A 14,241-nucleotide genomic window follows, 5' to 3' on the forward strand; every position below is an offset into this window, starting at 1 on the left:
CAATGTGACTCGTCAAACTGATTTATATAACATATTTTATGATCATTTAAATATTTATAAATAAGCGCACACTTTGTTTAGCAGTTGGAGCAAGTGAGTTTGTGTTTACTGGTCCGAGTTCGATTCACTTGTCAACGGTTACTAAGTCGAGTTTGTTACACATGAATAACCTAATGTGGTTTACGTCTCTCGTATGATTTACAAGCTATTATACGAAAGTGTAGATTTATCCAATGTACCGAATAACTACAGATATTTTAAGCTTCCATATATATGTAATCCAATAAGAGAAGCCAAATTATATTTAATTGGAGAATAATAAATGGACAACCTACCATGGAATGTAAGTCTAACTACTGCAATGTGGAATCTAATCAGCACCCCAAAATGTGCCTACATTTGAACTCAACTTTAGTTGATGCATACAATAACAATGAAAAGTGACAACTAACCATAATTAATTTTTTTTATATATATTTTTTTAATTTTTTTTATTAAGCTTATGTCTGTTTTATGTCTTTATTCTCTAATTATAATTTTCAAATGTAGTCCGACGTAATTTTGTATCGTTGAAATATATCAAGTCAAGGTTCGGTTGGTGTAGATCCAATCAATCACATAATTATATGTTTATATGAATGTATATAAATCTTTGTTTCGACGCATCTTGATTGATCAAATGTTACAAAGAGACATATTTGTCTGTCGGGATTTGACAACAATTGTCCACGTGAGAAAGATCCGCGTATAGACGGCTCACGATCGAACATCGTAAGTGTTTGTGTGTCCTAAATGCATCATAAAGTTAGAGTATGCGTTTTTCCTGACACCAATTAATAACTCACTTACAATATTTATCATGCAAAAAGAGATTTGTTTAACCAAAAAATATTGATTCGAGGTTTTGATTCTTGAGATATCATGTCAAATTGCCAATGCCGCGTGCAAAAAGAACCAAATCTACACACACAAAGTATATAACAAAAAGAAATGTCATGTTGATTGATTGATATCAATATATTGTAAAATAGTCTTATAGATAATGTATAGTGGTATATATAATATTAGTCTAACTCGTTTAATTGCATTATATAAAAATAAAATAAATTTGGATTATAAATAAGTTATTTCTCTTTTTTTATAAGGAACTAGCATTTTCCCCCGTGCGATGCTGCAGAGATATCATTTCAAATGAAAATGATGATTAATTTAAAAGATAATAATCACAATTATAATAAAAAAAATTATTAGTGATATCGATAATAACATGAACATTTATACGGATTTAATAATACAAACACATTAAAAATAACTATAAAAACTTAATTGTCAATCATCGTTAAAAAATGAAGCATATTTTTTTTTATTAAAAAGGTAGGCTAGGAAATAACAATAATTTAGTGTTAGAATAATTAGAAAAAAAAAATAAGTAGGAGATAAAAAAATATATTTACACATAAATTAATTTATGTTTACAAATATGACATTAGGGTTTCTTAGGTTGTTCTTTTATATATAAGATGAATCAACAATCAGATATTCATTCTCATGCAGTCGGTTGACAACCACACAAGAGATATATAACCACCTAAGCATAAATTATGTGTGATACATTCCCCTTATAAAATACCACAATTAGAATCAACCATTCTTAGAAGAGTTGGTACATAACAAATCTACCATTTGAGTACATGTCTATGGTTTGAATGTTGTCCCTCCCATACTACCAGGATTTGTAACATGGTTTGAATTTATTAAAAAAAAAAAAGAAAAAAAAAAGGAAGCAATTAGACTCAATAAAAACAATTATATACAAGTCAAACTTCTAATAAACAGTACGTGTATTATTAACATATTATCGGGTAAATTTCACTTTCCATCCTTGTACTTTGGTTCGATATCACTTTACCTTACTTTACTTTCGATTGCATTTTGCCCCATGTACTTGAAAAATTGTCTCAATGTGGCCCTCGCTCGCTGGTTTCCAGACCTTTGACCTTTACACCATCTGATCTCAATCTGAAAATTACATAAAAAAAAACCACCTCTCCCCGTTTAAATGGTTATTAAAAAAAATTAAAAATAAAAAATAAATTGTGGCTGACGTAGAGGTGGCGTTTTTATAATTTCAGAGTTTATATCAAATGGTGTTAATGTCAAATGTCTGACAACTAACAGTGAGGGCCTACAATTTTTCAAGTGCAAGGGGCAAATCGATGCAATCGAGAGTGAAAGGGGTAAAGTAATACCGAACCAAATTAATTACAAGAGGGAAAATTGGAATTTACCCTATATTATATAAATGGAATTCGATTTTCCCTGCCACCATATTTAAAAATTGGGCCTCGTGGAAGAGAGTCCAATGGGCTTTTCAATGACAGAAAGCCCATTTTAAGGCTGATCATGGGCCCAATGTTTGTAAAAGGATGAGTTAATCTAAGAGCATTTCCATCCAATAGGGGTGTGGGGGAGGGGTATTCTCCAGACGATCGAAAATCGACAAGCGGATAATGGTGTGTTTCTTGGCCAAAATCTTGTATCTTGGAGCGCCAAGTAACAAAGTATAGTTTCTCGATCAAGCACAAAAGCCGAGCATCGATTCATGGCATTGGCTACGTCTGAACTACATTAGCTTCATATGTTGCTGCAAGAATTGCATGTTTCACTATCTTCCCCTCCAATCCTTTGGTGCGCCAACGTAAGGGCTAATGCTCTAGCTTCCAATCCCGTGTTTCATGCGCGAACTAAACATGTGGAGGTCGACTATCATTTTATTCGAGAAAAAAGTGGTGAACAAAGACATACAACTACACTATATTTCTACACAACGATGCGTTCCGAATTGCCGGTGACTCCCCCCCCAATCAATTTACGGGGCGGTGATAAGAGTATCTGATCGTGACCCTATTCCTTAGGATTTTACATCGACTGTATAAAATCACCGATAATAATAAACTGAGCAGCAAGATTAACGAGGATCCATAACTCTGGTCAAGTGCATGTCATGAAAGAGGAGACGAACAAATACAACATTTCTCGATGTTGTAACATATCTAAAACACCACAAACAGAATTAAATTTTCAACCTATAGTTCACTTACGAATATCGCGAAAATAAACTTAATTCTTCTTACAGCTGATGCCTCAATGCTTTTCCGACCGCTTAGCGTTGATCAACTCCAAGTCCGATTTGCATTTCTCTCTCAGATCACTCAGTGGCAATAGACTAGCTTCCTGCAAACAAACAATTCACTAAGATTTTATTTCTCTGTTTCGGGACTTCATTAAATCGATGGTAACAACTTTAAAGGGGGGAACTTACGAGCTGATTTCCCTCGTCTTCCCATAAAACAGCCATTCCTTGAAAAAGGGATCTCCATTGTTGCATCAAATGAGATTCCAATTTAGATCCTCTTGTGGAGCTTTCACCACCATGTTTCTCGTTAACTTTGATTCTGCAACTTTTTTCGGCCAATATGTTTGCTTCTTTCTGGCTCTTTTTCATCGCTAAACACAAGTTCGAATAATTCATACGATAAAATAAGTTAGATTAAAATTTGTTTGCAACTATAGTTCGGTGAATGAAAATGAACTAGTGTAAGCAACCGACCTGATAATCGAGCCTTGATATCCTGGTGTTGGAGGTCCAACCATATATATCCAGCTGATTATCAAAAACAAAAACCCATTGTAAACTCATTGAAGCCAAAAAAAAAAAAAAAAAAGAGTAATAAATATCAAAACCTAAACATTCGGAATATACCTTGTGTGCAAAACGAACAAGAACAAGATTTGATCGAGTCAGCCGCGCCACTCATATAAGCACATTCATCCTCCTTCAGTTTCGCGGAACTATTATCTATCCCGAATACTCTAGATTCCTGTGAATCGGGCAGGATTGGACAGTCAATCGATCCAGACTGACTCAGGACAAAATTGTCCCCGTGATTATCATCATCCACTTCGTTGTGGCAGCAATTAATATCGATTCCATCGTTACCATTTCCAGAAACTACTGCCTTTAACTCATTATTCACTTCAGTGTGAATAGACTCAATAGCATCGCCTTTTCCAAGATCCAACGAATTGGGCTCGTTTTCTTCGTTACGTATTTCCGAACCGCTCACTGCATATTCATCGCCACCTGTAATTACAAGATCACCCAAACTTTTCTTTGATGAATGTTCAAGATCTGGCCAATTGGCATCGGTACAATTGGGAACAACTGTTTTATCCATCTTTGTTACGACATCTTCCTTAATATTATCAATCTTGGCACAACTATCTAACGAAATCTCGATATCCTTATCTCCACCATCAACAGTCGAGTTCCCCGTAACCAAAACATTCTTTCCCTTTGAGCAATAAGCACCGTCGAAATCAGCATCGACGTCGATTGAGATCTTATTCGGGTCTTTATTTTCGTTGTGTATTTTCGAGAGACTGGATATAACATTTCCCTTTAAGGAACCGATCTCGGTGCACGGGCGAGGCGAAACACAGAGGCGCTTCGGTACATCTTTGTTAGTGAAATCGAAACTCTTGATACCGTTTTCTTCTCTCACGGTGAATCCCCTTTTACCGACCCGGTTCGTCAGATCGCCTAGGGCGGATCTGGATTTGCCAAGCCCCTCAAAAGTTTTCCCTTCGTCCATTATCGAAATTCACAAAAATAAAAACTTAAAAAAGCCTCAATCTTTCACTATTTTGACAATTTAATTGAGGAAACCCCAAATTAATTACAAATCCTGCGGCGTCAACAAACTTCAAAATTCCTGAAAATTGGAGATCCACAAGTTTAATACTTTTTTTTCTAATTTCCTTCACACTCACACACACACACACACACACACACACACACACACACACACACACACACACACACACACACACACACACACACACACACACACACACACACACACACACATTTGCGATATGAAAAGAACAGGACGGAAGTACAGGTAAAGAGAATCGTATTGATAAAATTGGACTGACCTGATTGTGGGTGATAGTGGATAATTGAAGAATCTTCGAGTGAGTCAGGTTTCCGATGGTTCCTCCGCCGTGAAGCGGCTGATTCAGTAGTTGAGATTGGGTTGATTTGAGGTGAAAAAGAGGAGCGGGAATCGAGTTTAGAAATAGGCGGAGAGCGGCGGCATTCAGATTTGGCCCCGCCTTGCCCTTTTGAATTCTGAATTTTGGGCGCGCCATTTGGTCAAAATCCCTTTGGTCAAAATCGGATAAATCGGATCGGAAATTAGCAATTTCGGTGAAAATTTCGACTTTTCTTTAAAGTTAAAAATTATTTTTCAATTGTTTTCCGGAAATTCTTGATTATTCGAAAATTTCGATGAAAAAACTTGTTTACAAATTTGGAATTATTTTTATGGGCTCGCAGAAATTTCGAAATTTTCATTCTTGTAGTCACCTATAAAACATAATTATATTGATATTTATGTAATTTTTGGTTTAAAAAAAAAAAAGAGAATTGAATTTTCTAGTATGTTTCGAAAATTAGAATCAGATCGTAAGTATAATATGTATTCCAAAAATCAATCCGAAAAATCAGAACTCAATTTTTTGGAAATTCAAATTGAAACATATTTTGTATTCGAAATTCGGAAATATTGTTTGTTATACTATATAAGCCTTGTTTGCTTACTTATTTTGGATTAGATTATATTAAATTAAATTGGATTAATTTTTTTAATTCCATAGATTACATGTTGTATTGAATTTGTTATATTCTATTATGATATGTGAATTGTATATAAATCTTTTATTTAATAAAATTAAATTGTTGTTTTAAGAATAAAATTGTAATTTTATGTTTTGGTCACCCCCTACAAAATTAATTGCATGGTGAGGGGTATTACTAATTTCATGACGTAGTAGTACTAAATTGCAAGCTTTTAACTTTAGTTGTTGCGGACTTGAGTAATATTGAATCCTACCAATCAAACATCTTACTAATTCATACTATTTGGTTAATCTAACATAATAGTAGCAAACAAACCCACTTGTATTAAGCAAAATTTATAATTTATTGTTTAAGAATAAAGATTAGATGGGATTATTTTTAAAATACTAATATATTACTTGTTTCTCCACTAATTATAAACATTACTTTTTTCAAATATTGGTTAAAATAAAATAATTAAACTCAATGGAACATCCTCATAAAAATAAAACCACCATACTTCCATTAAAGGATTTACAATTATCTACCTCAAAAAAGAAAAACAAATAATTTCACCACAAAATTCAATATATTTTTTCAAATGCTAAACGATCTCGGTGGCGCCCGATAATTATCATAAGCATTCTTCGCCGAATCGCACTTCAACGCAATATCCTCGCACATCTTCACCGAACCCTCCGAGAATTTAGTCAACCTATCAAGAACCCTAGTCAAACTCGCCTGTATGCAGCTTATATTCGAAGGCCTATCCCTATCCCCATTCCCATTCCCACCATCACCACCCTCCGTTTCTCCCTTCTTCTCCAAAGAATCAACGGCCCTGATCGAATCCCTCAAATCTGACAGAAAAGCCCTGATCCCATCGCTAACTTCCTGCGAGGGGAGGGACTTGATGCCAACCGACCAATCACGGAGCAGCACGAATATCGGCGGCGCCAGCTGGCGTCTAGGGGAGAAAGCCCTTCTGCCCTTGTGGCGCTCGCGCGGCTGGAGGATGCAGTTCTGGAGCCAGCTGTGCATGGAGTCCACGTAGGATGTGTAGCTGTTGATCCAGTCGGCGAAACTCAGCCCGAAACATTCCACCTCGTCTTGGAGCTGGTTCATGATTTGTCGCTGTGTTTCGCCAGGTGGCGCTACGGCGCAGCCTTTTGCGTGGTATGCTAAGGAGATTGTGATGTACTGGGAATGATGGCATTCCAGCATAGCTTTCCACATCCGAGTCAGTCTGAAAATAAAATTAAAAATAAAATAAATGAACGATGTTACACACACTAGAATGGGTTTCGATGATAAAAGGGCTTAAATTAGGAGTGTAATTGGATACTGGAACGGAATTTCCGAATTCCGTTGATTCCAATCCGAATTCTGATTTCGCAACAACATTTATCATATTCCAAATTCTGAATGTTCTGATTTTTAATAAAAAAAAATATGGTTGGAATGGAATCGAGATACATATTAGATCCCAATTTTCGATTCGAATTTAATTTTCAAAAATTACACTTATAATATTGATATTATTATATATTTTATATTATGGGTAACTAAAAAATGGAAATTCCGATCCAAAAAATTTCCAATTTTGGAAAAAAAAATTCCATTTCAATATCCGGAATTCCAATTTCTTCGATTTTTTTTTGAACGGGGATGGATTTAAATTTTCACTTCCAAAAAAAAATTGATTTTTTTTCGAAAGTTCTAATTTCCATCCGATCCTTCTAAATCCGACCCCTACCTTAAATAAAATTAGAAGGGGTCAAGTGGATTATTATGATTATCGGTGGTCTTTTTAGAAATAAAGAAACACTACTCACCCTTGAATAAGTTCGAGAAGCTGTGGTACCAACTCTTCATCCCGCATTTTCTCGATGCGTTTTGAAATTGAATCGACGGCATGAAGTGCTACTCTGATTCGTGAATGAAGATCTTTCACAGCTGCTCTGGTTTTATCGATTACTTGAGCACTCATATCTTTTGCAAATTGGTGCCTTAGTTGGTCACACTTTCGATCGTATTCCTTTTCTATAGACTCGCTCGCCTGAATAAACAAAATACAATTAATTTATTTATTTACTAACTAAAACGGCAAACGAAGGGAATTTTTCAAGTCAAAATTCAAAAACATTGTGAAAGATAATGTCAAGAACATAGCCAATCACATTCTCCCCGATTTTTCTGATGAATTGATAGTGAAAGTTTCGAGAACTGAAAATTTAAGGGTTTATTGCATTCAGCACCCCTAAGTTATATCAAATTGCTGATGAAACCTCCGAGTTATAAATATTAGCAAAAACCCTCTACGATGCAATTTATTTAGCAAACTACCCCCTAAAAGTATAGAAGCTAAGTGTTCTTTTTCGGCACGAATACGATTTTTAAATAACAAACAATCGAAAATGTAAGAAAATAAAGTACCTTCACTTCATCGTACAGCTTTCTCTCCCATGCATACAGTCGATCGAGCGTGGAAGAGTGACTTCCGGAAATCATGCAAAACTCTTCCATAAAATCGCTCCCACTATCATCGTTATCGTCTTTCATTGCAAGTGGATTCCTAGACGAAGATGACCGAGATGATGTTGTTCTTTTCCATGTTATAACTTTCGTAACGAGTTGATCTGGAATATATTATCGTACAAAAAACGAATTGTAAGAATATAAACAGAATAAAATAAAATAAAATTATATCGGTGTTAAGTTTCAGAACACACCGTCAGATACATCTGTACTACGGCCTTGGCAACAAGCTGCTCCGAAAGAGGTAAAAGAAATCGAGGCCGACGAAGCACCTACAAAGCACAAAATCAAGAAAATAAAATTCTCTTTCAGAAATCGGAAGCTTTTTTTTTTCGCCAATCAAGAAAACCGTTATTACTAGTTTATTACCTCTCGCATCAGCATAACCGACGTGAATCTTGCTAGACTCGAGCATTCTCGAGACTTCGTTCCCTGATTCAGATGCCCTAAAGAACCGATTATCGATATCCTTTATGCTCGATAGAAAATCTTTCGCCCTGTGCGTTATGAACTCGGAAGGGTCCTCCCTTTCAGCACATACGTCATTATCCACCGAGGATTTATTTTTTCTCGAATTCGATTGCCTATCGTTACTCTTCTCGGGTGTAACAGAATTCTCACCGTTGCCGTTTCCGCTTATAGGAGACTTCAATTTGGGAGTCGAAAACCCTTCGTGAACCTCGTCATTCGCATTTAAATCGATTTCTTTCTTGCCGAAATTCTCATCGTCGGTTTCTAAATTCGAACCGTTTTGTCCCACAAACCGAAAGCTTTCATCCGCCGGGTCGAAATAATCCCACGAAGACCCCGATTCGGGGGGAGGAGGTGGCGGCGGGGGCGGCATCGTAAATTCACCTTCTTCGAGATGCAAACTTCTCGGCATGGGCCTCATTTTGACTGTCAATGCATTAGCCCCACTCGACCTCATATAACTAAACCTAGCGGCGGAAGGCGAATGTGGGCTCAGGCCTCCATTCGCCGGAGAATCGGAAACGCCGCCAGCGTGTGGCGGCGAAGGAGAAGGGTACGAAGAGTGAGACGGAGTTTTATCAAGCTCTGTGCCGGAAACCGATACGGATGTTTCGACCAAAACTTCGGCCTCTGCGTATTTTCGAAGCGCGATTCCGACATTTCTGAGAGACTGAACATACGAAACGTGCGAAGCTGCTAACGAGTATCTCGAATCGATGGCTTGTTTGATGAATTTTTTCCTCTCTTTGCAGAGCTTCAAAGCGTTGCTTCTATCGGCTTTCGAATTCGTTATGCCCATACTTTAATTGCACCCAATTTCTAAAACACCTTCATAAAAAAAATCGACCACCTTTCAATTTATCAACCCTTTTAAGAAACCATTTGCCCAGAAAATCAATCCCACTTCAATTTTCTTTTTCTTTCATCCGAAACAAACCCCCATGTTTACAGAGGAGTTCTTGTTCCAAATTCTCTTAAATAAAAATTAAAAACGAATTATCACTAGTAAAGGAAAACCCAGATGAGAAAGCGATACAAAACCCAAAAGCAAAAAAAGGAAAAGAGCAGAGAAGTACGGGAGAAAAATGAACCTGTGCTATTTCATTTCTGCTATTCAATTGAAATTTGAAGAACCCCACACCACCTGTTTGTCAAAAAGCCCAAAAGGGGTTCAGCAAAAATGCAGATACAACGAAGCAGCCGTAGAAATCATGAAGCCCAGAAAAGAGAGTAAACTGAATAGATTGACAAATCAGTGTAAACTCAGTTCATGCACAGCACAACTTCACCTTTTCTAGAGAGAGAGGGGAGAAGGTAGAGAGAGAAAGGGTTTAAGGGCAAACGGAGAAATGATGAGAGAAATGAAGAACTGGTTAAAAGCAGACAGAGGGGAAAGTAGCATTGGAATGTGTGTGAGTGATGAACTGATATAATTAATCTATGTAATTATCCCACCACTAATCTTTAATTTAGGGGGGAATGTTCAATAAATACAAACTACAAAGACAAATGTTTTTTCTTTTTTTTTTTTTTAATTAAAAGCACCAACTTTTTCTTTACCTCCCCTTTTTTAGGGTTCTTGAATCTTTTCTTTATTTTTTCTATTTCTTCTTATTCAATTTTGTATAGATTCCACCCCCATTGTACACCTAGTTACGTAAAATATTTTGACTGATTATTAAAAATAATACGATAAATATATGAAAAATATTAAAATATTTTGACTGATTATTAAAAATAATACGATAAATATATGAAAAATAATATTTTAAAGTCAAAATCATTTATTCAGAATATATCTAAATTCAAATTTAGACATTAAACTATCAAGTAGAACGAAAGTTGTAGATTTTAGACATGCTAGTGTCGGTTTATTACATTTGCTAATATAAGTTACTTTTATCTCAAGCAATTTTTTTTATTGTTTTGCCTTATGCAAGACGGCCGTTATATGCAAGCCCATTTTTTTATTAGTTCAAACCCACATTAAGGGATTTATTAGTTCAAACTCATAAATTAATTTAATTTTATTATAGCAAGATCAAAGAGGACGAATATATCCTTATCCTCAAATAATACCTAAATACAAATTAACCCTATTTTTTTTTTTGTACAAAACCAAAAAATAAAAAACTCAAAAGAAATTAAAAAAAAAAATACGGAAAAACAAAACACGGCCGCACAGTCACGACCATGGCAGAAGACCGCCGCACGACTACCGCAGAAGACCACCGCACGACCACCGCCCAAGACTGCCGCACGACCACCACCAGACCGCCGGCGACGATCAGCAAGCCACCACCACCGCACCATCACCACCACCACCAACAAGTAAGGCCCTCTTATGAAACTTTTGTTTGTACATACGAAAACATCAATCGAGCATCGATTCTTGATAAATATGTGTGGATGAACATTAATCTATACTTATTTCTTGTTGGGTTGCAATGATTTAGGCTATTTGGAAAAAAAAATTGAGATTGAAATTGGTTTTTTTTTTTATTCTTCGTTTTTCCGGAAATCGGTTTATACAGACCGATTTATTTAACAAAAATCGGTGTTCTGATGCCGAAATTTGTTCACCAAATCGGTTATACAACTTCGATTTTAAAAAAAAAAATGGCGTTGTAATGTCGATTAATGATTACAAAATCGGGTTCTCCATCATGAATGTTTGGTGTGTATTTGATAATTTCGGTGTGTAGGGTTTCTTGGTGGCTTTGTGAAGAAGAAGGAGGAGATTTTTAAGTCGTGAAATAATGAAAGGAGATTTCTGGGGTTATGTATTTTATTTGGTCTTGCACAAAGGAAATATATTTTTTATATTTTTAATATTTTGTGTTTTTTATTTACTTTTGAATTTCATTAAGGGTAAATTAGTATTTTTATGTTGCAGGTCTTGAACTTATAAAAAATGGGCTTGCATATAACGGCCGCCTTTATGCAATTGGTGTTACAACAACATTAATTTTGTCTTTAAAAAAAAATATAAATTATATATTTAATAAAAAAAATGTGTATGTTGATATACCCATTACGCACATTGGGCCTTTAATTGGGCTAAGAGCACAACAACCCATTCTACAATTATTTATATGTGACAATTATGGCGTTAAATTTGATTGTTAGATAGTTAAAATATGTTATTTTCATGATTTTATATATTCATATATAATGAGATAAAAGATCTATATATTCATGTATATATTCCTATATATATACGTATATTTTTTTTTCAATCATTAATTAGAAATATGTATTTACCGTGCATCGCACGGGTCTATAACTAGTTTAATGAGTAAATCCCATAACTTAGTAGGGTAAATTACGGTTATTCCCGGTCAAATTACAAAACAAATCAACTTGTATAGATAATCACAATCGCCCTTCAAATATATTTTTTTTACACGTCTACCTTTATGGTGTCAAATTCAATATAATCTTCTAGATTTCGTGGATTATTCTCTAGTATTGTACTCGTTTTGTGCAAAGTTTCTGATGCACCACAATCTGATATTTACAAGCCAAGACACACATCATCTTGTTCCAAAATATGGATCTTGAATGGAGTAAAACGGGTACAAACTGAAGAATATTCCACATAATCTAGAAGATTCAATTGAATTTGACATCACAAGGGTAAACGTATAAAAAAATTCATCATTGAGGGGTGTTTATAATTATCTAAATATGAGAGATTTTTTCGTAATTTGACATTAACTCTGTAATATAGCATCATAGTGATCCAATTCGTCATTTATAGATCAATCATCTCAAGTGTATCCTAAAAAGATGCATAGGGAATTGGTTTTCTTTTTGTAATTTATGTAGAGTTTGGACTTTGGAGTTTAATTAATTATTATTTAAAAACAATATTATTTAAAAAATTCAAATATTTTTAAATTTATTTTCTTCATAAAAGTTGGTGCCTTTTCAAGTTGCATCTGCCGAATATATTCAAAGTTATATTGCTATTTATAGTAGTCGTTATTTTCAACTAGAGCATGTAAAAATTACTGTTTTTTGCAGTTTGGGGTTTATAATATTGGATAATTCGCTAAATGACAAAACTCACAGAAATAAGAATAGTTTTTTATTTTTCAATTGTCTTGTTAGAGGTGAAAATTTTTGTTTTTAATTTTACAATTGCCGATTCCGATAGAAAAAAAAAACCCCTCTAATTTTCTTAGACAATATTTTTATTCCAATTTCCGAAAATTCCAACTCATTTTCTGAAAATTACACCTATAATATGTGAAATGCTTCCGATCAAAATCTAATCTTGTAGTTTGTGTAGATGATACTTCCGTGTTAAATATTGTTCACTAGTTGCATACACCAATATATGATAATTAAGATATCATCATAAATTCGTCTTAAGAGAACGAAATTATTCTTTCGTTCACGCCTCAATTCATCTAATCTTATACTTAGTCGTCGTATTAAAAGATCGGCTTGGTTCGCATCTAATAAACCTAATTTTATGTTTAATTGTTAAAATTGCAACAAGTTCCAATAAAAAGCGGAAAAAACAAATGGAGTCTTAGAAGAACTTATATATTATACACCAAATTACTTACTTCGGTTGATTGTTAACATCTGCATACACATCCATATGTATATGCGCTTAATGAATAATTATTTAATCACATATAATATTAACAATATCGAGCGTGAATAATATAATAATGACAATCTTTGGCAATTTAAAACAAGGGTGAATTCTAGTTTTCCATTTTACTTTGGCTCGATATCGCTTTATCTCCTATACTCTCGATTGCATCGATTTGCCCCATGTACTTGTAAAATTGTCTCAATGTGGCCCACGTCGTTAGTTTCCAGACATTTGACCTTATAAGTCTGAAAATTATAAAAAAAAAATCCCTCCAAGTTTAAATAATTATTAAGAAAATTAAAAAATCGAAGAAAAAAAATTATGTCTACCGTCGTGGACTATGCTTTCTTGTTGTCTTAAATTTTTTATTATTATTTTTTTGTTTCTTTATTTTATTTTTTCTTATTTTTTAATAATTATTTAAACTGTGAGGGGTCGCGTTACCGAACAGCGTTAAGACCAAATGTCAGACAACTAACAACAAGGGCCACATTGATACAATTTTTTTAATGCAAGGAGCAAATCGATGCAATCGAGAGTAGAAGATGATAAAGTTATACCGAGCCAAAGTACAAGGCCGGGCAAACTGGAATTTACCCTACAAACAATATAATTATATTGCCCGTCAATTAGTGATTATTAAAGAGGACAAATTAAAAACCACGTGGCTTGCATGCATGCATGCACGAAAGCCGCCAAAACAATTCCAATTGGCACGATTCTCTACCTGCACTGCCCAATCGCCGCTCACTACTCAGTACTTCACCCCTCGCCATTCTTGCAGGTTTTTTTTTCGTCGTTATGTTATTTTCCGACACGATCATACATATAATATATATATATATATATATATAAAAGAAATCACTGATTCTCATAAATTGTTGATTATTTAACTTGTTCGTCTCAATCTTTAATTTTCTTCTCTACCCAAAAA

The 14,241-nt window shown here is 34.6% G+C and overlaps 2 protein-coding genes across 3 annotated transcripts; both read right to left on the reverse strand.

The window, feature by feature from the left end:
• Positions 1-2,971: 2,971 nt before the first annotated feature.
• LOC105965321 (uncharacterized) lies at positions 2,972-5,423 on the reverse strand. The gene is made up of 5 exons (XM_012989862.2): positions 4,999-5,423; positions 3,764-4,775; positions 3,611-3,664; positions 3,323-3,507; positions 2,972-3,234 (listed from the first exon to the last, which is right to left on the reverse strand). Exons 2-5 carry the CDS (start codon positions 4,653-4,655, stop codon positions 3,145-3,147), a joined length of 1,221 nt encoding a protein of 406 aa, XP_012845316.2. The 5' UTR covers positions 4,656-4,775; positions 4,999-5,423; the 3' UTR covers positions 2,972-3,144.
• Positions 5,424-6,079: 656 nt separating this feature from the next.
• On the reverse strand, positions 6,080-10,151 carry LOC105965189 (bZIP transcription factor, putative (DUF630 and DUF632)). 2 transcript variants are annotated; one of them, XM_012989715.2, is made up of 6 exons: positions 9,784-10,151; positions 8,591-9,520; positions 8,416-8,493; positions 8,120-8,322; positions 7,519-7,742; positions 6,080-6,929 (listed from the first exon to the last, which is right to left on the reverse strand). In XM_012989715.2, exons 2-6 carry the CDS (start codon positions 9,489-9,491, stop codon positions 6,281-6,283), a joined length of 2,055 nt encoding a protein of 684 aa, XP_012845169.2. In that variant the 5' UTR covers positions 9,492-9,520; positions 9,784-10,151; the 3' UTR covers positions 6,080-6,280. The 2 variants fall into 2 exon arrangements, with proteins under 2 accessions (XP_012845169.2, XP_088678646.1); XM_088822520.1 differs by having other exon boundaries at positions 8,591-9,665; positions 9,784-10,110.
• Positions 10,152-14,241: the final 4,090 nt, after the last annotated feature.

This window comes from Erythranthe guttata, chromosome 8 (assembly GCF_056151865.1).
Source record: "Erythranthe guttata isolate IM_541 chromosome 8, IM_541, whole genome shotgun sequence".
Lineage (NCBI taxonomy): Eukaryota > Viridiplantae > Streptophyta > Magnoliopsida > Lamiales > Phrymaceae > Erythranthe > Erythranthe guttata.